The 27,183-nt window shown below is 39.7% G+C and overlaps 3 protein-coding genes across 9 annotated transcripts in view; 1 reads left to right on the forward strand and 2 right to left on the reverse strand.

Annotated features, from left to right (window-relative positions):
- Positions 1-4,683: 4,683 nt before the first annotated feature.
- cd9b (CD9 molecule b) lies at positions 4,684-14,020 on the forward strand. 2 transcript variants are annotated; one of them, XM_027015849.2, is made up of 8 exons: positions 4,684-4,853; positions 11,002-11,104; positions 12,356-12,453; positions 12,674-12,748; positions 12,833-12,934; positions 13,023-13,112; positions 13,322-13,405; positions 13,517-14,020. In XM_027015849.2, exons 1-8 carry the CDS (start codon positions 4,785-4,787, stop codon positions 13,580-13,582), a joined length of 687 nt encoding a protein of 228 aa, XP_026871650.2. In that variant the 5' UTR covers positions 4,684-4,784; the 3' UTR covers positions 13,583-14,020. The 2 variants fall into 2 exon arrangements, with proteins under 2 accessions (XP_026871650.2, XP_026871651.2); XM_027015850.2 differs by lacking the exon at positions 4,684-4,853 and adding an exon at positions 8,921-9,133.
- LOC113580981 (small lysine-rich protein 1) lies at positions 13,664-17,197 on the reverse strand. Its single transcript, XM_027015851.2, has 4 exons — positions 17,108-17,197; positions 15,720-15,865; positions 15,374-15,423; positions 13,664-15,182 (listed from the first exon to the last, which is right to left on the reverse strand). Exons 3-4 carry the CDS (start codon positions 15,374-15,376, stop codon positions 14,934-14,936), a joined length of 252 nt encoding a protein of 83 aa, XP_026871652.2. The 5' UTR covers positions 15,377-15,423; positions 15,720-15,865; positions 17,108-17,197; the 3' UTR covers positions 13,664-14,933.
- Positions 17,186-27,183, reverse strand: part of strip2 (striatin interacting protein 2) — a 19,818-nt gene continuing 9,820 nt past the window's right edge. For 3 of the 6 annotated variants that reach the window (XM_027015834.2, XM_027015837.2, XM_027015836.2), the window contains 14 exons: positions 26,770-26,820; positions 24,785-25,017; positions 23,636-23,701; positions 23,375-23,438; positions 22,828-22,899; positions 22,009-22,083; positions 21,719-21,816; positions 21,498-21,624; positions 19,677-19,777; positions 19,504-19,570; positions 19,290-19,394; positions 18,368-18,572; positions 17,734-18,061; positions 17,186-17,268 (listed from right to left, as the gene is read on the reverse strand). In XM_027015834.2, the coding sequence (XP_026871635.2) occupies positions 17,745-18,061; positions 18,368-18,572; positions 19,290-19,394; positions 19,504-19,570; positions 19,677-19,777; positions 21,498-21,624; positions 21,719-21,816; positions 22,009-22,083; positions 22,828-22,899; positions 23,375-23,438; positions 23,636-23,701; positions 24,785-25,017; positions 26,770-26,820 (1,581 nt within the window). In that variant the 3' untranslated portion in view covers positions 17,186-17,268; positions 17,734-17,744. Of the gene's footprint in view, positions 17,269-17,733; positions 18,062-18,367; positions 18,573-19,289; positions 19,395-19,503; positions 19,571-19,676; positions 19,778-21,497; positions 21,625-21,718; positions 21,817-22,008; positions 22,084-22,827; positions 22,900-23,163; positions 23,197-23,374; positions 23,439-23,635; positions 23,702-24,784; positions 25,018-26,769; positions 26,821-27,183 lie in introns of all 6 variants that reach the window. The other 3 variants (XM_027015833.2, XM_027015835.2, XM_027015839.2) reach the window with 3 other exon arrangements.

Raw genomic sequence — 27,183 nt, forward strand, 5'->3', positions numbered from 1 at the left:
GATCTGTCTTCAAGGAAATCAACAATGTAGTTGACTATATTAGGCCTAACTATTTGACTGACACCTGGGCAAGGAGGTGTTAGATTCAATGAAGTCAGCCTGGCTGATTAGGCAAGTGGACCCCACATGATGCTGCACATTTATATTATTAAGGATCTCTGAAATATGAACGTGGGCACACAAGCAGTGTGCAGTGGATTTCACAAGTTTTAACGAGTGATATACAGCAGAAAAAATATACTAGGGACACACATACTAGGGACCTCCCATTTAAAATAAATATAAACAGAAACACTGTGGGTCTCATTGGGCCCCATTTTAAAAACAATGTTCTCATACAGTGCTGTCAAAAGCTTTAAGGGTCAGCCGGTCATGCAAATAATTCAAGTGAAATTCATATACTGTAAAGGTTTTGAAAATGCGATGATTCACGTCACTGCCATTAAGACTATTTATGGTCCAAACCAATAAATCCGCATTAAATGCAAAGGTCAAGAAACTGTGGTTTTCTTAGGCCCAGGTCTCAATCCACTCTAGGCATACCTCTGTCATGTTAAAAGAAGTGAGAGAATTGCAATCATGATATTTTTCCAATATTGTTAAAAAATTCACAAACACTGCTTTTTAAAAAGTGTTCTATCAAACTGGATTTCATAATGTCATTTTATGTTATGTATAAGTCAGCTAGGGCTGCAGTTAAAAAGGCAGCATGGACTCACCTTGAGCTCGTCCAAGCACAGCACTATCTCAGCCATAATAAGAATGATATAGGCGATATACCATATTGCCAAATTCTTGGGCCTACATGTTCACACCAGTAGTATATCAGTGTGTGAGAAATGGAAAGCTTCTCCACTTTGAGCCTCTGTACATAAATAGCACAGAAGGCTCACCCACACAGCACAGTGGCTGCCCTCCATGTGGCTGAGTATCCCTGGGAAACAAGAATGAAAAACATCACATTTTCAAATCTTCAAATGAGTGCAAGGTTGCTGTATCCTATTCGCCGTAATTCCAGGGCTCTGCTACACACTGCAGTTTGCTTCATAAAGTGGGGTATTGTAATTGGAGAGGATTCTAGGTACTTCCAAACAAACAAACAAAAGGTTATACCTTCATTTATGCAATGGTGCTTCTGATCATATGGAAATTCAAAGATTTGTTTTTAGTATCCAGTATTTTATGCATTTTTCAGTATCCTACAGGCTAATCTTAGAAATGTATTTGCTATTAGGCAAAGATTTATGGCTGTGTTTAGTACATGTTTAGTAAATCTATGTCTGAAAATAACCCCACAACCAATAACAAAACAACCCCAGCATTTGTTTTACAATAAAATATTGACATGGCTCATTTAGTGAGGTCACAAAGCTGTTTCTATCCAAAAAAGACCATTACGGATGAACACTTAATTAATCTAATTTTTTTAAAACACTGGTATCTGTCCCTTCAAAATGAAGCTTAAAGCTAAATGCAATAAATAACTGCTCACACATATTCAAGTAATGTTCATTGGTGTATTACCCAGCTCCTTTACTTTTCAACATAATTCGTTTCTAATTCCTTAACTCTTTATACTTGCATTTTACTGGGCTAATCTAGGCTGCGCTGCTGCTTGCAAGCTTTCCACTCTCCGGTGTGGTTTTCCTTTGCACTCACGCACGCACACAAACGCCCATTCTTCCCTTTACATAGGTTGAGGTATCAATTTACGTGACAGAGAAAAAACAATTCTGTGTGGCAAACCATCGCTAGAGCAACGAGGCCGACAAAGCAGAAAGCAGTTTTAGATCTTATATAGCTTCACATATGGCCAGAAATGCGCACAACTGTTGCGCAACTTTTTACTTTGAAACACGCATTCACGCCGCCAAAGACATTGCCCAACAACTGCGCTGATTTGTAAGTAGGGACATTATGGTGGATGCTGAGTATGGGAAGCCGAACACCACAGGGAATTACCCATCTGCATGTTTTGCAATGTAATGGTGACGGTTTTACGTCGACAACACTGAGACGAATAACAAAAGGTCTAATTCCGTTTGAGCCAGAATAACAAAACTTCTGATTGGTCCTATGTCGGTCTCCTTTCGTATGTGTGGGTCTGCTGTACATGTTGTTGTTTTTTTAAAGTTGGGTTATTTTAGAATTGAAATTGAACATACTGCTGTATAAAATGTACGAGTAACGCTTTACTTATTCGAGACAGGGTTATAGTCAAAGTCCAAAAACATTAGATTTCACCTTTCAAAGCCAGTCGGCTTTCTTGAAAAACACTTCACTGCAAAACGCACTTTACCACAAGTCTCTACCCCGAGCAACGAAAAAGTTATTAAAGGACATATAAGAGTGTGTATAAATATAAGAGTGTGTCACACTTATATGTTACACGTATGAGAGTGTGACATATAAGAGGCGCCGAGTTTCTGCTGTGTATTCTAGAGAGCGGTTCGGTTTAGGATCAGCTGGGTGTATACTGTTTAGAACTAGCATCATAAACTGTAGGGTGTTGTCAACACTTCAGCGCTTCTGAATCTGCCACAGAATGAAAGCGTATTGACAAAATGTATCATTGGTTCCCTCGTGTGGTCAGAAAATGTAAGTATCCAGGTCTCCCGCTGTTTCCCTGATTGAAATTTATAGTACCTGACAATTATAGCATATAGTATGTGTGGAACAAGTAACCACTAGTAGCAACGATTGTTATAATGGCACACAAAACACATAAACACACAACAAGCACATAAAACATGTTTCCATTATATCACTAGTTAAAGCAACATTACAGTAGTCACAAACACTTTTTACAAGTAAACTTGCCTGGGACTGATGTACACATATGTGATATTTTATAAATTGTTTTATAGTATTGCTTTGACTAAGATTAGACTTGAAAGTTCCTTTAAGACTAAATTATGTCAATTACTCATAGAATGTAAGTAGTAATTGCATTTGAATAGATGATGTTAGGGATCGGCTATATAATATATATTTTTCTACATTCCAAGAGTCTTCAGATGTTTTATTAACATCAGAGTTCCTCACAGTTCCCATTTTGTTCTGAACAGGTTTAAAACATTATAAGTGAAGTTTTCATACAGATCTTTTGTTATTTTCCAAGTAAACCGTTTTCCTTGTTTCTCATCTCTACTTATTAACCAAATCAATGGCTTAAATCAAGTTTCACAGTTGTTGTGACTCAGAACCATTGCTACATGACATTACTCAAGTTCCCTAAATGTGAATCTTAGTGCAGTGTACTTCTGAATAGAAATTCAGTGTCTTACACCTTTAACAACCACAGTGGGGAGCTTTAGATATTTTTAGATGTGATTTGGAATCTTAGAAAATACAGTTTTCATCCCCCTCTAGTTGCTTGTGACAGTAATGTTCTTTGAAACAATAGAATTGGATGTATACTGCACACACAAAGCCTTACTTTTAAAGGCACAGAGCAAAATAATAATTTTTAAAAATCCATCAGCATATATAGATTCCAATCACCAGAGAGCAGGGCTTCTGGAATCACCAGTGAGAAAAAGTCTATTCAAACATACTCTTCATTCCATCATAGTGCCGAAGTGCGGGTTTGGTCATTACTGCCACATTCTGTGGAATCTGATCGGCTTCAAGTGGGCCAATTGATAGCTATTGTGCTCTTGTTGCTAAGGGTGATGCACAGTGCTGACAGAGCTGGCTGGATGATGAGTGGGTGAGGCAGCGCAGAGCCACATCTGAGACAATGGGTTCCATTCTTCTGGACAAAACAGTCCCTCTACCAAAGCACAGTTGTATTCCCCTCTGTACCACCCTGCTACTAGCAGCCTGTTGGAAAATCAGACAGAGCCATAAATATTATTGATCAGAGGGAGGATAATCTGTCACCCTCTGTATAGAGAGCAGCAAGTACAATGCAATGGCATTGTAAGACAGCCGCATATGTAAATGGAAGACATTAACAACATTTGTATAGCTGCAAACTTCATTAAAGAAACTTTCAGCAGGCATAGAGCTCAGCTTTATGGGAAGGATCAGTTTTATTTAGGGCAGAGTCGTGGTTGCTCTGTGATGGTTTAAGTGTAAGTTGGTTGGTGGAAAGGCCCATAGGTGCATCCAAAAAACATTGGATCAAATCAGGAGGAGATGATTGAGACTTATCTTAAATCTGCAGATTTGTGACTTGGTGTCAATATTAATTGTGTTTGCTCCTCTACATCAGTCACTATGACATGCAAAATACACAGTAAACATATTAAACTGGATAATAAATGATAAACTGAAATAAAAACAAAATTATAAATCACATAATAACACTGCCACTGAAAATAACTAAAGCAGCAAAAATAAACTGATAATCTAAATATTCCCAAAAAGTGGCTGTAGTGTGAAAGGAGTCAAAACTGCTGGATAAAGCATTGTCAGAATTAACACTGTTAAATTATGTAAAACTAGATCTATATAAACACTGTAGTTATTAATTCAACACTGGGCTTTTTGTATGCTGGGACTTAGTAAGACGAAGAAGAAACAAATATAAGAAAGAAAAAAGAAAAATAACGAAAGAAAGTTCCGATAGTCTTACTTCGCGCTTTCTCAGCTGAGGTGGGAGTTCACTGTTATTCGCGCATCTCTGGAGGAGGAGCGGAGTTGACCATCGGAAAATAACCGACGTGCACAAATCAACAGAAGCACCCTGGCACCGAAGCTTTTAGGATATCGATACACTGATCACAGAAGGAAAGCATCGCGCGTTGACGAGGTTTCCAAGTTTAGGAGCGTTCGTCATGGCAGCGCTGACAAGTGCAGAGTTATGTGTCAAATATATCTTGTTCATCTTTAATTTCATCCTTTGGGTAAGTTCCAACAAATATTTTGTTACTTGACGAGACGTTTCTAAGATTATTACTTATTAGGTTAGTGTCTGTCTTGGACAGTAAACAGAGTGTGTTACATTAAAAAAGAATCTCATAATTCCAAGGAAAAGTTGACGCTGCCACCGGCTTTACACGGCTGCTCTGATTCTCCAAACCGGACCATGGCTTGCTTTTGCCACCACGGTAACATTGTTTTTGTGTTAGACATCCGCTGAATATGCCTATTTGAATTAATTTCTTCGATTGTTCATAAAGAAAACATACAAAAATATCAAAACTAAAATTGCTCACTTAGTGACAGAGGACTAACAATAAACCAGCAAGCAATATTTTAAAATATTTTCTCACTCGTATTTCATATGTAATATGCAATATATGTAATGTAAGCGAAATTATATATCCATATTGTCCACAACAGGTTTAATGTTTAATGGTCTTAGAGGATACACAAGTAAATTTCGTTGTAAGCTTTATTTGTGTCTAGAAAGTAGAGCAATACCATTCGTGAAAACATCCATTAACATTTAACCAGTGGTCATTTGGAAGACCTGTGGCAGGTGGGAAAGGTGCTACTTTTATCATTATCAGTGATTTATGGGTCTCTATATTTATCAAAGATGCCAAATTGCATTAAGTACAAAGGCTTTAAAGACATCACGCTTTACTAATAGTGATTTTATTTGGACTATACTTGCCTGTTTTAAAGTGATTTCTTGACTGCATACCTTGTAATTAATTGCCATGACACTGTCAATTTTATGTCATAAATCTGAATTAAAGCAATGTTTTTTGGGGGAAACAACTCAGATGGCCCTCTCTCTTCAGATGCAACAAAGATCACTGAAAAGAACGAATATCAATGAATGCATATTTTGGATATTTAAAATAACGACACGAAATCCATGAGTTAACATTTTAGCTTGGTTGATTAATCTATCCTTTTAATGGCATAGTGATCCATAGGCAAGATTTTGGAATTATGCCACCCAATTGTGAGACGGAGCTTTTCGGAGATGAAAGACACTGCACTACAAATATAATGGCAAAGAATTTTAAGTTAATTTAAACGCTGAGCATTCACCTGGAGCAGAATACAAAGCCAAAGTCGTCAGCTTGCTTGTCTAAAAACTCACAGAATGCATACATATATACCATAAATTACACCTTAGAACTCTCCCACATAGGAGCAGGGAAATCCTTGAAATTTCTATAAACTCCAGAGGTCTAATATATGGCCTAAGTGCTCCCCAAATAACTGCTTCCTCAGACAAGGGCTTACATATTATTTCATGTTACATATTTATCTATTACCATGAAAAACCAAATTATTATTTCTGGACCTAAACCTAATTCATTCTTGTTATCACTTAAAATGTGTTTCAGCAAATTGTCCTGACATATCATGTGCCTCCTTGTCTAATATTTAAGCATTTTCATATATGGACACAGAAATTTGGGACAACTTCAATCAAATCATTATTTGAGTTTCTTTAACAACTGTTAAAGAACAGTTTAACAACCACTCAGACAACAGCAGGCCTCCAAAGTTGGTCTGTCTGTTTGATGTGCTACAGAGCACAGGACAGCTAGGCATCTGCAGAACAGTGAGAGCATATCATTACCTTCTACTTCTGCTTCCCAGTACAGGTTACATTCAGGTCAATCATGTAATTGCAGTTTACAAAGATTGAAATTGTTTAAAGAAAAATCATCTATGAAAAAAAAAAACTATATAAGAAAATCCCTTATATATTAATTAGCCCATTTCCTTATCTTATACATTACAGTTTCATGACTTTTTAAAACTGTGTATATATGTAATGTGCATCAAACCTTTATCCAAGCAAAATTATATTATTGCTATAGACATTACTCACATTAAAACTTTCTGGCATCCTGTTGCTTGCAGTCAAGTCTGCTGCAAATGTATATGCACCTTGGGTATTGTTTTATATCTGGAACGGCAAACTCTCCACGTAAAATGAGAACGTAGTTACACCCCATTTAAAGCAGTCTAAATAAATGACTCTACCTCAAGTCTAGGAACTTGATCTGTTGGGGTCAGATCCACTTTTTGATCCAATTATTCTAAAGTATTTTTAGTTCTTTGCTGTTTGAGTCAAATACCATCATGGCAAAAAAAAAAAAAAAAAAAAAAAAAAAAAAAAAAAAAAAAAAAAAAAAAAAAAGCTTCAATGTAGCTGATCATGACCCACTATTGGGGTTAGTTTTATGCTAAACTCTGTGCGGACCGTGAACCTGTTGGTCCATCCCTTTAAAGGACTTTAAACTCTAAAGACGTCGTTTGATCTTTCAGAAACAGAAGCTAAGAATGTAGGCCACACCATATACACTTTAAACTACAATTATCTCCTTCTCCATTCCCCGTTTTTAAAACGGTTATCTGTTTTCGAGGCTGAATAAAGGAGAGAAAAGCCGGTAGCCGATGTGGTAGATACGTCAAGTTTGTCAAGTGCCCACAGGGAGAACCAGTCTTGTTTTCTCAGAAGCAGGAAAACCAAACGTCCTGCACCACGCAAAATGAAGAGTAACCATTCCTGTTCTGTTTTGTATCTAGACCAGACTTTAGGGATTGGGACGCTCGATACTGACGTTTCGATGCAGCATCGAGCTTCGGAAGAACAGACGTTTCGAAACACTGCCCAGGGGTGGCCTATGTTTCTTGACTATGTTTAGGAAAGGCTCTGGTGCGTTTCAACAGATGGCTTACCTGCCGTTCCTACGTTTGACTGACATTGTCTGAAACCTGATTATACCTGATTATCTGTCTCAACCGCAAACTCCCAGAATACCTAAAAGTCAAGCAAACACATTTCAATTTATAGAGATTCTGTAAGAGGGTGAGACATAGCGACTAACAGTGCGATTTAGTAAGTCATAGGCTGGATATAAGGTTAGTAATAGAACATACTGATTGATAGGCTAAAGAAAGCAGACAGTGAGCGATAGTTGGGATAGTCCTATATTGACATTACTATAAGAATGATCATCTGGCTTACAGGCAGAAGCAATGTGCTGTACAACCGCAACTTTAGGCTTTATAGCAACAAGAATTCCATATAAATTAATTTTTCCAAAGCTTTAAAGGCCATTTGTAAAGAAAGAAAGAAGAATCCGACTCAGCTAAAAATAAATAAATAAATTAAAAAAAACAGCAGAACAAATATTTTAGAAAAAAATCTTGACAACAGAACAACTATTTTTGAATAAAAATCTTGACATATAAAAATGTTAGACATTCTTCCTTAAATTTCCATAAGCATAATTAGCTAAATTTACTCACACTTCATTCCGCCGTAGACACACGTTCCACAAAGCACAACGGGGTCTACACTAGGGGGTCTACACTAGGGGGTCTACACTAGGGGGTCTACACTAGGCTACACAGCGCAATCAAACCGTGGTTATATCAGTTTTTTTATCAATATCTTCCTAAACCTCATGTCTTACACATGAAACTTAAATACCAATCAAATGAAATAGAAATTAAAGATTAGTTGAAACACATCGTTAATTACATTCCCAAGTCGATGTGTCTGACGATCTGAAAGCGTATGTTTCTTTGTTTATTGTATTGTTTCTTGTGTTTTTCTCCAAAATATTTAGGCATATGTATCGATAGCCTGGTAAAACCCACCAGAATAATAAGTAGTTTAGAACTGCCAAGCCGAGTCGACATTACCATTATCAATATGTGCCATTAGCAAACGTGGCAGGTAGGTGTCGCCGTGGAGTGAATTATTTGTCGGTTTCGGAACCTCCGAACAATTTCGGGCATATTTGCATCAGTGTTTTCACAAAGCCTGGCTTTGCCCAACACTACTCGCCTTCATTAACCATCAGTCATTCTGAATATACACAGAACTGCTAAGCTTACTTGGAACAGAATTCGACAGATACATGCGGATCAAGTCCCTCCGTAAAATAAAAAAGCACTGCCATCTAAGTGCCGATCATGGCTTGCTTTCGTGTTAGTAAACCTGCCCCGCCTACACTTTTGCTAACCGTTAACGATACTTAAGAGAGTATCATTGGTTGGATATGTTTTTTCGCTTCAACTCGCATCCTCAGGGAGGGGAAAAGGTGTATAAATAGAAAACCTGGTATACCCTTGTTTCATTTTTGTTAACGTTGTACTTGTTCTGCTCACCTAGCGTCTCAGAAACGTGACCATGGGACTAGGAGGAGGTCTAAGTTTTTTCAAGTACATGATGTTTGCTTTCAATTTCCTATTTTGGGTAGGTAGCCGTTTGCTGTTCCTGGTTTGTGTTTTGCTTGAGCAAGGAATGAATTCATGTGTACAAGACAAGTGTTTCAGTGCGGGATTTGACTGCATGTAATTAGCTGCATGGCAAACGCACCGTAACAAAGTAATGTTGTTAGCCGAAAGGTTAAAGTCTATTACTTTGCGTAGTAGTAGTAGTAGTAGTAGTAGTAGTAGTAGTAATATTATTATTATTATTATTATTATTATTATTATTATTATTATTATTATTATTATTTTTTTTTTATTATTATTATTATTATTAATAATAATAATAATAATAATAATAATAATAATTTATTATTATTATTATTAACAGGTAAGCTTTTTCAATAGCGAAGGTCAAGCTTTTTAAAAGAGTTATTCGTTAGCTGCCGTGCACTGCTAGGGCTACAGCACTCTTTAACCTCCGAAAGCAAAAGTGGAAATAATTTTAAAAAACAATAAAAACACAGCGTACGGTTCTACGGTGAGGTTTAGCTAGGTTTAGCTAGATTCTTCACCAATAGTGTAGAGAAAGGCAAACAGTTTCATATGTTGACTATAGTGCATATTTTGGTGTAGTGACTGATCAGAAAAAACTGCAAGACATGAAGTTGCCTAATGACAGGTTTATGTGCAGTAGCATTAGACCTGTGTGATTCTGACCACTCCCTAACCTCTGGCCTATTTGGGAACAAAAGCAGTTTCACTCCTGCCGAGAAAATCTGGTTGTTCAAACTCTTGAAACTATGAAAGCATTTGATTAGCAGCACTGACTTTAAAGTTTGTCCAATGCTTTGTGTGTCTGTGTGTGCTATGCACTATGCTCAGCACTATGGTTTCTAAATCCCCACTGCATTAGAAAACGAGTCTAGCTGGATTGGGAAATGTTTTTGACCTGTCTTCTCTGAAAAAGTGAGACCTTTTGCAAAAGCAATCTGACGAGATTTAAATTTGTTTGATTTCTGTAAGTGAATATTGGTTAAAATTGTAGTGATGCAATACAAATGATGACAGTCTCTCAAAATTTGGCTGTTTGTTTAAATATTATTATAGGTGTTAGAGATGATGTAATCCATGCAAGTTAATAGGTAGCCTCTATGTTCTAAGTAAGCATAGAAATTCAAATTCAAAGGTGTCCATACATGGTATTCTAGGTATCATTTAAAATGATGCATGGTCCACATTGTTTGTCTAAAAACACCATCATGATCTCATGATTGATTCCATGCGCTTAGACAGAAACAAGTTGCAAATGTGCTTGTCAGCACCTGAAGCCTTCCACTGGTTTCGTGATCATTTTATGTTTATCTTTTTTAACAAAGTCACAAAAACATCTGCCAAAACAATGGTCATGCCAACATCTATGTTCCTAAGACCAGCTGACATGGAATTATTTTAACCATCCTGCAATTGGTGGCCAGACTTGGCCAAGGCCGAGAAGTCTGCTTGGGGCACAGGAGGCACAGGCATGGTGTACACTGTTTGGGCCTCTCTGTCCATGAGTCAGCCATAAAATTCTTCATACTCATAATGATCTGGGTGTGGCATTTAAAAACCTCTTACGTGAGGTAACTAGCTAGTTGGAAGCAATCCTAGCATCTTCTCTGAGACCAGTTGGACAGCATTCCTTTTGGGCTGAGGTTGACTCCAGGCTTAACCATACATGCTTGCTTCTTGCTTGCATGATATCAGCCAGATCGCTGTACTTCTTTATCTGAGCTGGTGGTAGTGTTCTGTTGACCAAAAAAGGCTTCACCTGTCTGTACCATGTGCTAGGTTCTGATATTTTCCTATAAGGCAGGGAAGAAACTTATGCCAACTTTTTGTTTTTGTTTTTTTGCATGGTGTTTTGATCAGCTTGCAGGTACGGCACTCCTAGCTATTGCACTATGGCTGCGTTTCGACAAGAGCACGTCAGATCTTTTCCAAGTCTCAGGATCACCTTCCACATTCTTAACAGGTATTAAAAAGTTGAGATATTGCATAATTCAAAATTTAAATCTCTCAATTCCAAGAGGTTTAGTAAGGCCACTCTGACCTGAAATCAGGATCTCCAGAAGTTCCCTTAACCTACAATCCAGCCAACATTGACAGTGTTTAAGTTTGAGATGATGCCCAGTATTAGTCATTAAAATTGTTACCAGTGTGAAAAAGAATGTTTCACTTTTTAAATTGTCAGTCAATATAGAAGTGCCATGATAGTCTAGGCTTTATGCAGCACTGAGCCCATCAGCTTTTTCCCCCCCCTTGTAACTAAGAAATGTTTAATCTGGCGGAGGGTCCCATGGACCATTCTGAAAGTCACCTTAAGACATTTTAAAGTTAATTGTATGATTTGAATTTATATAATTGTTTTCTTAATTCTCACAGTAAAAAAAAAAAAAAGTAAATGAATTGATGCAAATGATCACATCATAAACATTCATACCACAAGCTCATGCTGCCGGACAGTCTTCATCATCAATCATTAGCTGTGATGTGATTAAAAATGCAAATGTGGCTGATATTTATGATCCTCAGCAGGGAATGAATCCCTCATGCTAAAACACTGAAATGTTCTTGGTTGCTGAATTTTTAACAGTAAGTCAAACTCGGCTGAATCTGATTTGAAAGGGAATCGGGTGATTTGAGTAAATACCAGGGGGTTAGGGCAATAAGGGAGTCTCTCTCTCTGTGTGTCTGTCTGTCTCTGTCTGTCTGTTCGTTTGTTCCATTCCCATTTCCTCAAACCATCACAGAGACGCCTTTCTCTAAAAAGCCCTCCCACATGCACAACAGGACATGTATTGTTCTGTCCTGATTTGTTTCTCTCCATAACCCCCACCCCACTCTGGAAGGCAAATTGGCCTTACCACGAGCACCACAATAACATGCACGAGGGCTGTCCTGCAATGACATACATCTTAATGATAGGCTGTCATCAACAATAGCTAGTGGGTGCAGGCTTCAGCATTGGGGCTATTTGTTTTCTGAACTCTTGGCATAATGCTTGCACTCAAACTGAACTAACAGAAAGCCTTAGGCATGAGACAACAGCTTCTCTAGAAAAATTGTTTTAAGGCTGCATCAGCCCATGATATGGTGAATTTTGTTTTGCCAAAGAATGGTTACTAGGCATATGAGCTAGTCTTCTAAACTGGGTGGGCATGACTGGTGCATGCTTGTGACCAGTACTGCATGGTGTTGCGTAATCTGTATGTGCGGTGTGTAGGTGTTTACCTCCTCATTGTGGCTGCGGCCCTCATGATGGTGGTGGGTTTCCTGGGATGCTGTGGCGCCATTAAGGAGTCCCCACTCATGCTCGGGCTGGTGAGTTCTTCAATGCCTGTCTGCTGGGATGTGTTTTTACATACTACTGTTTGGTTTCGATGTTTCAGTGCACAACAAGAGCCAATAAGGCAACTTGGAAGGACCATCCACAGTAAATAAAATGTTAGAAGTGATGCATTTTGAAGATAAAGGTAAAATGTTGTAAAAAGTGAAGCAGTTTTGGAAGTTGACTCATGTTTTTGTTTTTCCCTCTCTGTAGTTCTTCATGTTCCTGTTCCTCATATTTATAGGAGAAGTAGCTGCTGGAATCTGGGCACTGTCCAATAAAGACACGGTTGGCAATGACTTTGAACACTGTGTGCTACATTTAAAGACTTGAAAACAACCTAATGCCATTATTTCTCTCTTGCCCTATCAGATTGTGGAAGAAGTGAAAAACTTCTACACTGAAACTTACAACAATTACCTGGCTACAAAGCAGGAGACCCTCAAGGAGGCTTTAAGGGTTTTCCAGTTTAGTGTAGGTATTCGTGTTGTGTACAGTCTTGGTTAAAGCTTGGCATATTTTAGTTCACTCTGGATAAGTACATTTTTTTCACCCTAAACAGCTTCAGTGCTGTGGTACTGGTGGAATTAATTTTGATGGGGCCAGGGACACCTGTCCAAAGAAACAGGATACGGAGCAGTTCGTCACCACGGTAAATGGCTTCAGCAGTTTTCCACTTTTCAAAAACCACAAGCTTCTCATCAGTTTTCTTTTGCTTCCAATCCACTCTAAGGAGCATAATTTCTGTAGTAACCTAAAAAACTGAGATGTAGATGTTCATTACCAGAACATGCTGTTTGGGCCTTTTAATGAATAAATGAATCAAACGGTTGTCTTCCTTTGCCCACCCCCAATTTTTAGAGTTGCCCAGCTGCTATAGATGACCTGTTCAACTCCAAGTTGCATATAATTGGAGGTGTGGGAATTGGCATTGGTGTGATCATGGTGAGTAGGATGGCGCCCGCAACAGTTGGCCACTTGGAGTGGTTTGAAGAGTATACCCGTTCAGCTCTGCAACAGGTCATGGAGGGTAACCACCGGCTTTCTCTTTGGCAGATCTTTGGTATGATCTGCAGTATGATGCTGCTGTGTGCCATCAAACGAACCCGAGACGTTGTGTAAGGAAGCTCAAAGGTCTGTCGCCACAGCTACCTGCCTGTGAGGGATTTAGCTTTAAGGAAAGCCTGTGTTCCCTGTTAAAAACTGATGCTTCAGCACTGATTAAAAATTAAAGCTCTGTTCTCTGATGTAGCCTGACCATGGTCTGAAAGTGACTTGACCATTTATAATATTGAGTATTCTATTGATGTCATGTTTTACCATTTGTATCATTGTTTTACCATTGGTAATAGCTTGGGCTACTAAACACTTTTTTTATTTTGTGTATTTATTTATTTTTTTTCTTTCCGCTTATGTACATGATCATGTTTGGATTTTATTTTCACTGTTGTAACAATTTAATTTTGATTCATTATTTTTATCAATATATTTCTCCATACACACCCATATTAATATATTGAATAACGAATTGAAATGCTAAATAAAGTTATCTAATAACTGCTTTGTGTTTAATTGAGTAACTAATTTGGTGTTCTAAATTGTTCTTACTAGAAGTGAGAGCCTAAACAAATAACTTCAGAAATGAAAATTCTCAAGAAGTTAAATCTGTTGCTGTCATTCCTTGACCTCTGTTACAGTTGTACAGCACCTTCACCCCATTAAGTGTAATATAAGATATAAAGGGGCTAGAGAAGGCATAGCTGACCAGCTATTTAAAAATGTGCTACAGTAGGGCAAAGTGACATATTCAGTTAATTACTGTACTTGCAGTAGTTGTTTCTCCTAGACACCTTTTGCAAAGAAAGTGCAGTTACATTTCATAAACAAAATGCAAGCTGTGGAAGTATGGTGTTGTCATAAATGCATGATTGAGACAGAGGGTTTCATATTAAGTCTTGGTAGGCTTGTGTATAAGGGAAGGAAAGTACTTTTGAATATATGTATATACATTTGCAAATGTCACATCAGGAGTTCAGATGAACACATGAATGACCATTGTTCTCTGCCAACAATTTTAAATAGACTGGGAACTAATAAATGCTGTCTTTTTTCTTTCTTTTTTTTTTTTTTCAAAATCAGTTAGAATAAAAGTTGTTCCAGCAGCACTAGAAAAATTGTAGGCTACAAATTTTATTGGCAAATTTAATAGAATTTCAATTTGAAGTCTATTTGGTTCAGCCTTGACTGCCAGAAGTCACGGCACAGTGAGACACCTCAAAAGACAAAACACACACCATCACTTTCAGTCCTAAAGGTCTTGTATATATTATCACTGAATGTGAACACATGACACAAAGCACAAAAGTTCATCATTTATTCATCATGAATGTACAAGGCAATAATTCAATATCTGCTTTTGAAAATGCGGGACAATATTTTTATTACGTTGACAAGATTTGGTTTGGAGCTTTTTTCATTTTTTTTTTTTCTGTTTTTTTCCTTTTTTCTTAGCTGCTGCAGGCCAGCCAAAGCCTCTGAACTCCAGGCAGTCCACTGCATTGTGGGAGATGTAGTATGCATTCTCCACGGCAGCTGGGCTGAGAATATCCACCTCTGGCTGTGTGGATTTGGCACTTGCTGAACTTTTCTTAGATGGCTGCTTTTTCACACTCTTCTTCCTAGATTTGGCACTGTGTGACTGGGACCTTTTGTTTGCTGTAGGCTGGGTATATTAAAAATAAAAGTGCATCTTTAGCAAACATTATTTTATGTACTAGTTATTCAAGACAAATCAGCCATTTAGTTGATCTTACAACATTTTTGGAAAAATTATAACAGTAATAGACGCTCTTGAAAATTTTTAGGCAACACAATTTCAGTTAAATACTTTTTTAATATATATATTAAACTCACCATCCTTAAGTGTCAGCTTTTTACTGCACTTGGTGAGACCTGAAGACATTCTAAGGAAAAAGATGCATATCATTTGATATGTATGGTTAGCCTGTTTCGCATTAAACCACATTCTTACATTTTCATCAACAATTTAAAGCCTAAAGTGATTACGTTTCGCACCCATTTGCTATAGTCTTCATGACGTACACATGCGAGGTTTACCTATAGGTCATTCTTTTCGCCTTTTTCTGGCCACAACATAATCAGTACCGTTTCATGCAAAGAAGAGAACCATAAAGCGCCACTTTTAACACATGCCTGTAACAAACGTTGCCTGAAATGTTGTGAGGAAAGCATATCCTACCACAAAGAAGGGTTATTCCACGCACTCTTGGTGTTAGAGACCTCTGCCGAACTGTATTTTGTTTATGTGGGGTTGTCGTAGAGACAGGACGGGGCACCGTCCGGCGAAGTACCACTTTGCAGACCAGACTAGGCGTGAGCTGTTGGCTAGGACGTCATACCACACGAACTCAAGTTAATCTGCTGTCTAGTGATCAGACATCAATTTATAATGCGACACCATCCACTTTCGCTGGATGTTCGTGAATATTGACTAAGGTCAGAAAGCAAGAGGGCAGGCTGACAAGAAGTTTACAAGAAAGAAAGATCGAATCTGTGCTGGAGATCTTATTTTGGTCGCTGTACAGCATTAGGGCTACATTATGCAACCACTTGAAGCAAACTAGGATAAGGAATTTGGTTAAATTGTAGGGGAATAATTTTTAGTGCATGTTTCATTCATTATATCGTATTCCCCCGACTTCACTGTGTTGCTATTTGATTTTAAAATGGCTCGCTACATCAACTTGCGGTCAGCAGAAATAATAACATGATGTTTAGTACAAAACAGTAACTTTTACCAGTGACATTTCACAGATAATCCTGTCAAAGCAGTTGGATTATAATGACGTACATATTCAATTTTATTAAAACGTCTTTGATACCAGAATAAAAGAGATAATTACCGTAAGATGGAACACTTTAATTATCGAACAGTGGCACCAGAACAAAACTCAGACAATACGGAACTAGGGTGAAATTGTTGTCTCTATAGCTTGTTAAAGACAAATATCTTTTACGACAGTTCCAAGCATTTGAGTCCACATACTTTTAAAACACTCATATTTTGTACATGAAACCAGTGTTTTTAAAAACCGGTGAACTGGTCAGTCATTCAACACTGGAAACTTGACAAATATTTTAATATTAGTGAAAAGTTCAAGATAATGATTTAAAAATTGAATGCTCCAAAAACCTGTTTTAACACTGAGGTTCTGGGTGGGTTCAGTATTAAAAGGCCTATTACACCTGGCCTCAGGGTGTACAGCTGAAAATTAGCCGTGTCACATTGGTCAGCATGCAATGCCCCTGACATATAAAGAAATAAATTACTATTAAAAATGTGCTTTAGTGCTGTCTGATGGGTGAGAAGGGGAAAAAGTGAGAGGGAAGGAGAGGTGGAGAAAGGTAGAGAGAAAGAAAAAGAAAGAAAGAATGAAAAAAAACCCCCATAAAATAGTGTTAAAAAATCAGCACCATTGTGTTATAGGAGGGTGAAGCTATACAAGCTAATCACCAAGGCCACTTTTGTGCTTTTGACTTGTGCTGTTAGCCAGGGGCTTTCACTCTATGTGTATGGAGAGGGAGGAAGCTCTTGACATCAGAACAACAAAGAGAATCATGGCTTACTGCATTTCCGAGGACTTTCCTGGGATACACCCTGCTGTAAGTGAAACAGCAGAAGTCTCTGAAAGGAATCTTTAAGGATCGGTTCATCTGGTCCTGCTGCCACTCAGGTTGTGTGTACAGCTGCCATTCTGGGCTTGTTTCTTCTTGAACATATGAAGTCTCTTTAGCACAAGGACAGGGACAAAAAGTGCTAAGCCCACAAAGGTTTTCAGCTCACTTGTATTTACATATACATGTATGCAATCCAAAATAAAAGTTCAGCAGTTCCAGACTGAGAAAAGTAAATTTTTATAAAGATAAATAAATACCTTCACTCTTTAAGATATATTAATAATACTTAAGAGTATTTGAGTGGATATATATATATATATATATATATATATATATATATATATATATATATATATAGTAGAAAGGTTGGTATGGAGGATATTTTGTCTTTCATACTGTACACAGGAAAAGGCGTGGTAGAAAACGCCTCAACAACAAACCGATGGCTACCATTCCAAAACCCTTACAATCCGATTGAACATTTTTGCATTTACAAGCATGAATTCACATGGAAAATACAGTCTGCATGCGAGCATGCATCTGTCTGCGCGCGTGGCATATGCTTGCAAACCCACGGCAGGTCGCATCAGTCTAGATGAACCATCTTCCCTCCACATCCGTGTGCACCCTGCCCGCCGTGGCCTGCAACTGGGTCACTGGGCTGCAGCAGGCCCTCCCACTGGACGGGCTGGGAGAAGACCTCTCTCTCAAGCCACATCTCATAGCTGTAGTGGAAGTCCTCGGGCAGCTCCACGCGCTGACCCAGCACACTCTGCAGGCAGTTGTCCACTGGTGCAAACTCGCTGTTCTGGTTTCTGTCGTAGCGGCGCGTGTTGAATTTCTCGATGCTCTCTCGCAGGGCACACTCCTCAGCCTGGAAGTCCCAGGGCCGAGCATCGATATCTGATGGGCCAGAGAGCAGGACAGTGTCACATGGAGGTTGATGTTATAAGTGGCTTCTACTCCAGAATTTAAAAAATAATAATAATAATTTAAATATCATTGAAATTCATCAAGAGCATGGTTTCAGTCTTGTAACATTTTGATCAGTCTTTTCCTTTTAAAATTTTATTTACATAGAATTCCCTCTTGAAGGTGAACCACTATGGCAAAATCTCATATGACCTATATGCTATCCTTACATATAACACTAACTGTGAGACACCAGAGACTGTGGACTTTTGAAGCATCTGTCTGAGATGGTCATACCGTTCCCGTAGGCCCAGTCATCGTTAAGCCGATGTCTGACTTTCTGGTAAATGGCCGACATGGTCTTCATGTTGCTCTTCCTCCACTGGCGGCCAAGATACTTGGTCTGAATCTTGAGGAGCTTGAGGACATAAAGCTGCATCATGGCTTGTTTGACCTTCAGAGCCCTCTTCAGGATTGGAGCAGATTTAAACACCACCAACATCTGGAGAGTTAAACAGCTTTTAGTAGCATTTAAATTGGTGGCATCAACCTCCACATCATCATTATGGCATAGTACTGCTTTTCCTCACATATCTAGGCCTCCATAATGAGCTTCCTAGCTCTGTAGTTAGCTAACTAAACATTGAGTCAAGTGTACTGCAGCTGTGGCTCACTATGCTCTCTGACTGGAAACAGCATAAATGTTTCTAGCATGATTTTCTTGATTTTCAGTTTTAAAATGGAGGACAAATTTGCAAGTTTTTGGTTGATTTTTTTTAAGTGTGTGGGCTTGCTTTTTAACTATGGGCTTTCTTAATTAATTCTAGCCATATTTAATGTTATAATAGCCCAGCTATCTATGCTAGTGAGTGGGTTGCCTTCATTGTCATTTGATCATTTTAAAATGTAAAATAGCATGCACTGCATGTTGCCTGTGTACGAACCATTAGTGTGCTAATGGTCTTTGTTTTAGGGACCTATTCAGTGTCTGACTTCTTATTCACCATGTATTTATTCACTAGTGAGCAAATGAAGAATGTGCTGCACTGCGCTTCTTGAACAAGTAGGTACTTGTCTTGTAATTGGAAGATGCCGTAAATGTAAACGTAAATGAATTTGAACAGGACTTTGATACCTTCACACATTTCTAAATGATTCGAGACTTAAGGTACAAAAGCATGATGTCAGAAACATAGGAATGCAGCATTTCTTCTCTCACCATGGTTCTAGAGTGCTTCCACTTAGTAAGTTTGTTGAGAATTCGCAAAAGATTGATGCAGGAGAACAGGTTCCGCCAGCAGAACTGATTACTGTCTCCAGCTTCCTGTTAACACACACACACGTACGCACAGGCTCTCAACATCCTTCAAGCACATTGCTTCCGCCTCCTCAGGTGTCCTGCCTATTTAAAGTCTGTGGAGTGTAAAAATTACCAGGCTTTCAGCAGTTAGTTCAGGCATCTCATGGACCGCACAGTGAGGAAAATCCAGCACACAGATGCTGCAGTCAAAACACACAGTGCAGCACAATGATTACACCCATATAAACACATATATTACCAGAGAGAGGTTGGTCTAGGGAAGGTGGAGGACTAACTGCAGCCTACCTGTTTTTGGCACTAATATATGACATGATGTTCTGGTTGAAGAACTTGAGGATGAGGGGGATGCAGTTAGCGAACACCAGGTGCTGGGACACATACTCAAACTGCACAGGACAGAGTAAGCAGCCGTTACATCTCAACTCGATCAGAATGGACATTTAACTACATGGCTTTCATACTGTTGCTGCAGCAAGACTAGCGTCAAGTCTATTTTGCATCATGATTAATTGCACACATTTGCATTTAAACATTTTTCCCCTCTGGACATTAGTGTGACAACACTATACAAACAATTAACCCCCAAACCAGGCACTAGAATATTTAAGAGACATTTGTCATTTGTGTGTGAGGCACGTGTGTGAGCTTGTCAGAGCCTGTAATTTAATTTGTAATTTATGTTTAATTTGTAAATCATGCCTGTAACATGCAGTTTACTTCAAGACGTCTGCGGAAACGTGCCCTATGAACACTAAGCTGTTTGCTGACAGTACTGGTGGGGAACTGTGCACTGCACCAATACAGCTAAGAATAATAAAAAAAATAAAAATAAAAAAAAAACCTCTGCAGTTCTCTTTGCAGTCATATCCATTCTCTGACAGCAGATGGCGCCAGTCTGTCTAATTCACATAACACATTACACCCATTATCACACACACAAAAAAAGAATCTCATTTTCGCTCATCAGACAGGATTTGAGTGAAGTATGATCACAACAGCATGTAAAATCATAGCGTGTAAAATCATAGGGTGTAAAATCATAGGGTGTAAAATCATAGGGTGTCCTGCCCTGTTCTCTTCTTTTTGTCCCTTTTTCCTCAATCTAGCTCTCCTCCACTTCACTCACTCTCACACTTCAGAGGAAGAGTGATGCCAGCACATGCTCTTTCATGTCGCAGGGCTCAGATCCTGGAGCTGAGTGCTTCACAGGGCCAGCTGAAGAAAGCAGTGTGGAATTTTCTCTACTGTAGTCAGCATGTAACACGTATTAGCTAGCTCAAAATAGGACCTAAATCCCCTCACTCTAGAGTATCAGATTTGCCACTGGAGGAGACTGATATTCACTCAACCCCTGCCTCTTTCTCCACTGGAGATGAATATCAGCATCACAAGCCATTAAAGGTGAGAGAGAGACAGAGAGAGAAAGAGAGACTGAGACTGGAATCAGAAGAAAATAGACATAAAATTCCAAATTTTGACACAATCTGAAAAATAATGTGTCAACATGCTACTGCATGAGCAGCAGAGCCAGTGGGTGACAGACATCCTGCTTTGTCTTATGTAAAATATATATAGATTTGCTCATTATTACTGTATTCCACAAAAATAACTGCAGTGGTACTACTATTATTACTATTATTATTACTACAACTATTACTACTACTGCTACTTTGATTATTACTACTACTACTACTACTACTACTACTACTACTATTATTATTATTATTATTATTATTATTATTATTATTATTATTACTACTAGCAGCAGTAGTAGAAGATGTAGTAGTAGTAGTAATAGCAGAAGTAGAAGTAGTAGTAATATTTGTACCACTGCAGTTATTTTTTATTACATTAAACCGATAAAACAGTTACATTTCACAGGTTCACCTTTCTGTGCTGTGACAATTGTGTGCATGATACTGTCTTGAAAAATGGCAAGAGAGAAAGAAAGAAAAACATAAAAAGAGGATGAGAGAGCAAGAGAGAGGGAGTTACAATGAGGGAGAGAGGGAGAGTTAGAGAGTGAACAAAAGAGAAGAAGAAAAAGATGGAAGAGGGAGATAGAAGGAGAGGGATGGAGGAGAGTGAGAGCCAGCTGTTTGTGACCTGGTAGATGTGGTTGAGTTTGAAGTGCTTGAGGAGCAGCAGCAGCAGAGCGGAGATGGCCTTGACTATAATCTCTTTATGTCTGTTCACGTCAATGCCCAGCTTCATGCTCTGGAGGACGGTGATGCTGTTACCAACACACACGCACACAGCACGTCAAAACAGAACTGCAAAACCATCTCTCCCATATCCGCTCCTCCTCATAATATCTGCACACTTACGGCATCTCTTCAGGAAGAACATCAGCGAGGATGTTGATGGAGTCGGTCTTGGCCTTAGAGGTTGGCGCTGCGGCCAGCAGAAGCTTAAGAAGGGCAATCTAAAAGTGCAAGGCAATGGAGACACACCACCGTTTAGTCTCCCCGGCATCCTACTGTCCGTGAACCCATCTAGCCTGCAGAGCTACAGCAGAAATGCAGGCCCCTCTCCCCCCCTTTACGGATGGGTAAACAGTATAGCGGTGCCTATAGTTTAATCCGTCACCAGTCTGTTGATTACAACGCTAACTCACCACATACTGAGAGAGGCTGGGGAGCATACCCACGTACAGGGCCTCTGCAGGTGTCTCCTGAACGTGCTCCTCCCCCTAGCCCAGGGACCAGCAACCCACAGAAGAAGAGCCGTTGGTCAGATTTCCACAAAAATCATACTACCACATGTACCACAGTGTTTTGTGTGTGTGTAATTGTAAACACTTCATTGAATATGGTTACACAAGGTATTTGCTTGTCCTTAATATAATCTAGCATAATACTTTATAATATAATATAAATGCAATTAAAATGTCTTGAAAGCACTTTTCAAAGTGAAAAAGGTAATGCTTCTAGCCAATATAGAAATGAGTAACAGAGTGGTTAGCGTCTTCACTATCAGTGAAGGGCTTCCTGTGTTTGTCAATTATCTGAGGCACTATAATCATATGTGTAGAGTTAATCCATTGTGCTAATGCAGACTCACTCTGCTGCACTTTATGCTTTATCCTCACATCTCCAACACAATACTTTTCTCCATATTCTTCATATTCATTTTGAATCATCCACTTCTCTGCCGTTTCGTTAACAGTCTCCATGAGACTGTGTGACCCATAATGCCCCCTCAGTTTGATTAACATGCACCTCCTCCCCTAGATTAGACATTATTATCAGTAATACTTTTAAATTCCAGAAAGGAAGTGTTTGTGTTAAATTTCTTAGTAAAAAGTCTTTATTCACTATTACTTAATCCAGTTACTTTCAGATGGTAAGAGTCTATATAAGAGCCTTGGCTTGCTGACCCTTGCCCTAGCTAATTAAAGTCAGACGTAAACAAGGGTGGATTTGGGGACACTCACCATGGTCATCGGGCACTGCTGCAGCTCCTCCTCTCTCTTGATCTGCACCTCAGCGATGGAGATGTACTTGTGCTGAGTGGGCAGGGGGAGGAAGGATGCGTGTATTATCGTGGGGGCCGAAGAAGGCGATTTTGTCAAAGTGAGTGAACGAAATCTTGTGCTCAACACAGAGGCCGTCCGGTGACATCCAGTGACACAGAGCTCTATGATTTGTTACTCTGGCATTGACTAAGGTGTCAATCACCTTTCAGAATGAAGTAGTAATGTGTAAAAATACTGATGACATTCAAAGCTGTACACCACGATGGCAAAATGTTTTTCTTCAGGGTCTATTACCTTGCTGATCTTAGTTCTGGATTGATCTGGGTCCTGTTTTCAGGAATTGTAGATTAGGTGCCTCAGAATAAAAGTAGAAGTAAATTCTAGAGTTTTGAGATTGGACTAGGTATGACTGATATGCATCCATCTTATCTTGTCTATATAGGCGCTAACAATGAGATGGCACATTGGTTATTATTCATGGAGCACTCCTGGAAATATGTCTCACTTGTTTAAGAGTCTTCACACTTTCATGTATTGGTCTGGGCAACCCAACTAGGGTCTCTGTGTCACTGCAAAAGAAAAAAAATCCTTATCAGAAACAGATATCAGACAAACATCCCACTAGACTACAGCATACTGCACTACTGAAGCACATCATGAAGATTTACCATCATCAACAACATTAAAGCCAAAGCCTTATGAAGCCAGTAATGCTGGACCTAAACTGAGATGAGGCCATTATCCAAGGCCAATAGATCTGACTCACTTTCCCAGGGTGAAGCCAATGAACTTATTTCTGCTGGCCTCTAGGAAGTGCTCGATGTCCTTCTCTCTGTGGAGCAAGAACGGGGAGTCCAAATAAACCATACGAGCAGAAGGATACATAGGAGAACTGCACAAACATCCCTCTAGTGAAGGGAAGCGAAGCCTTCTCTCAAAAACCTGCTGGGAAAAGTTGTCTTACGAACCACCCCACTGCCTTTCCTACCTAGCCCATTCCACGGGAACTCACACAAGCTGGGTTTTGCTCCATCACTTACCGTTGCAAAACTGTACCAAATTTTTTGTTGTTAATTGCTTCAGGCGTGTGGGGACCTGGGACAGAGAAAAAAAGTAGACCGCATAGGGATCCCTGCTGACTGCGCTGGGAAACACTGGCCTGAATCAGTTTGTAGTCCTCGACAGCAGATAGCAGACACTGACATACTGTATGCACGATGCTAATGATAGAACAAAAAGGCAGTAAAAAGCCCTGTACACAAGTACTGTCCTGGGCCAAAGATCCAGGGGTGTTCACCGATAATGTCCGTGTTAGCCACTTAAAGCCTCATAAGTGCCTCTCTCCCTCCATCTCCCCCGCCATCTCTGTTTCTACCTTTAGCAGTACTACATTTCAGGTGTAAACATGTTTGTAAGCTCGGGAAGGCAGCAATAAAGAATACACATACACATGCAGACAAAGAGAGGCTTTAATAAGACACGTGACTACACTCATAGCAACATGCGCTTCAGATCCCTCGCCTTCTCATGCCCGCTGTTCTCTCACTGCCTCTCTGCCTCCCCCCTGGATCCCAGCCCACTCTGGCATGCATTATTCATGGCCCAGGTGCAGAGCTCACTAAGGTTCTACAGCCTGGGCAGCACTGGGCATTTTGAGGACGTAAAACCTTCCTGCAGAAGAATTTGAGCTGCGGCCAATGAACTGCAGATGGAAAAGCTCAAGCCATTAGAAATTTAGCCTGGCCCCAATTCACAGTGGAATAAAATAATATGTCTTAATTAAAAACCAATAAAAATAAGCTAGAAATGAATTATGCAGATCAGTGGGGAAACCTCCATTTTCTGAATTGAATTTAGCAGCCACTAAGGAGAATGGAAGGGCTGCTGTTGGGAGCTGTGGTCCTGACTGTCTCACCTGACTTTGGGGGCCCAGGGGAGTCCTTTGGGGAAAGACACCCTCTCGCTGGGGGGGCGGGGAAGCAGTGGTAGGGGAGTTGGCTGGATGATGACGTCGCGGTCGAGGGGGTCGACCTCACCCTCGATGCCACTGTCCACGTCATCGCCGTCATCTTCCTCGTCACGGGCGTCGTCATTCTTGAAGGGGTCACGCTCGTTGTACGTGTCCAGGCTGTCCTGCTTGACCAGTGGCTGAGACAGAGGAAGAGTTCATCTTAAACAATCTTTATACAGCTTCATCCCAATAGCCCATTACACCCTGATGCTGAGTCTCTCTGATGATCAGGCCAGTCATTTAGAACTGAGATTCATCACTCAGGTTACTAATTCATATAATGTGGATCAAATTAATTTAATGGCTATATGATCAATTCAGATTCACTTAATGGATATATGATCAACAGGTAAATTATAATTAAATCTTTGAATAAAACCTTTATTTAAAAAACAACAACAAAGTAAAAGATGGCAATCACTAGACAATACACAGACAGGAATGGGTTAGAACATAATTAAATAACAGTGGTACCTATTCAGAATAAAATTAGTATTCACGCCTTGTTAAGTTATGAAAAGGCAGTACTACAATACCTCACCACTAAATTAAAAAACTCTTTAAAAAGGAAACATCAAGGTGATACTGATGTCTAAATAATTTGACTAAATACTTAGTCAAAACATATACACCCGAAAGACTAGACTTTAAGCTAATTAACTAGCTAGCTAGTAGATAATGAGAAAAGCTAGACATCACATAGCCATTAAGTCATATAAGGGCAATCATGCTAAAGATATAGTGACACTAAAAGTAACCAACAATGGCTGTAGCAAGATTTTAAACAAGTATTATACTGTCTGGCAAGATGGATTTCATGGTTTTGGCATTCTATCTAGGATTAGCATGACTGAAGTTGGGCCAGTACTGGAAAATGAAGAGCCTTTTTTAAAATGTATTTTAAATGTATTCCAAATAAGATACTATTTATATATTTGAATGGAATATGTTACTGTATGCCTTTAGGACAGCGTAAAGTATTCTTTAAAGTATTCTTGCCAAACCTGATCATACAGAAAGTTGCAGAATGACAATACAGAGAGGTTAACATCAGGGTGGCATCCTAAGGCAGTGTCCCACCTACGAGCACCTCCGTCCTTTCCTCATCAGGCGATCTTCCCATGCGACGGTCACGAAATCCATATTTCCCGCAGAAGAAATTGTCTCCTGAAGCTGCCGCCTTGGGCCTACACCTCATCACATTGACTTACCATCGCACTGGCCTCCAGGAGCAACCCGAAAACCCTGCTGCGGCCCAGCACACTTCAGAAACAAGACCAAGCAAGTTCTTTTGTGCATTCCGCTTGTGCAGATCCCATTCGACAAAGGCACAAACAAGTCAACAAGTTCCTCACATCTCCAGTGCCGTTCAAACAGATGAATAGCGGAGTCCAGAGCAAGCATCAGGCATGAATTGCATTAGTGGATCAGGTGTGCTCTTTTTACTGCCCCCCCGTGTGATGTATGAGTGTATGTGTGGTGGCCCGGCGGGTGTGGGGCCGTGGCTATGGGCGGAGATGACATCAGCCGTGACTGGTTGCGGCCTATGAGAGAAGCCATTCTGAGAGCTAGTGAGGGGGAGAGAGTGCCTACGTGTGGTCTAAGGCCTAAAACAAGGTGCAGATGGAAAGAAATGAAAGAGAGGAAAGAGGAAAGGAGAGAGGGAGAGAGAGAGACAGAGAGAAGACAGATAGAGAGAGAAATAAGAGAGGAAAAAAACGATCTAATGTCTGGCGCGTTTACTACATACTACAGCCATTATGACCTCAGCCAGCCTTATGCCTAAGACCTCCCAAAGAAAACTCAACGGAGCAAACTGCAGTGAAGGAGAGAGGAGTGCAACAGCCCATGGCAGAGAGAATGCACACAGAGGGGATCTAGGTAGAGACCTGCTTCCTGGCAAAGGGACTGTCTCCTTCCAAGCTATCAACAAAGGCACTCTGTAGGGACACAAGGAAGAGAGGGGAGTGAGCCATAAGGGAAAGACAGAAACCCAGATAGCTAGATAGATAGATTGATAGATAGATAGAGAGAGAGAGAGAGAGAGAGAGAGAAAGAGAGAGAGAAGCAACAGGGTCTCTCTATTGAGAAGTAGAGATGAGATGTCTCTAATTAATAGGTCTATGCTCCGCACATGTATTTTGAATACTAGGCAGATAGGTCGATGCATTGCTAGATTTCTCTCATTCTGGCACTCACAATCTACCACTGGTACTGCAATGTTACTGCAACGGTTGGGTGACAAGTAAATTAGTGCTGCAGTGTGAAAAAAGCAGCGTTGCCCCCAGTGTGTGAGCGAATGC

This window comes from Electrophorus electricus, chromosome 7 (genome assembly GCF_013358815.1).
Source record: "Electrophorus electricus isolate fEleEle1 chromosome 7, fEleEle1.pri, whole genome shotgun sequence".
Classification (NCBI taxonomy): Eukaryota; Metazoa; Chordata; class Actinopteri; order Gymnotiformes; family Gymnotidae; genus Electrophorus; species Electrophorus electricus.

Bases quoted from the DNA above. Each gene is read 5' to 3' on its own strand.
- cd9b (XM_027015849.2), top strand. From the start codon at position 4,785: ATGGCAGCGCTGACAAGTGCAGAGTTATGTGTCAAATATATCTTGTTC. The intron at 12,935-13,022 runs GTAGGTATTCGT...CACCCTAAACAG, and splicing joins TAAGGGTTTTCCAGTTTAGT to CTTCAGTGCTGTGGTACTGG. The intron at 13,406-13,516 runs GTGAGTAGGATG...TCTCTTTGGCAG, and splicing joins TTGGCATTGGTGTGATCATG to ATCTTTGGTATGATCTGCAG.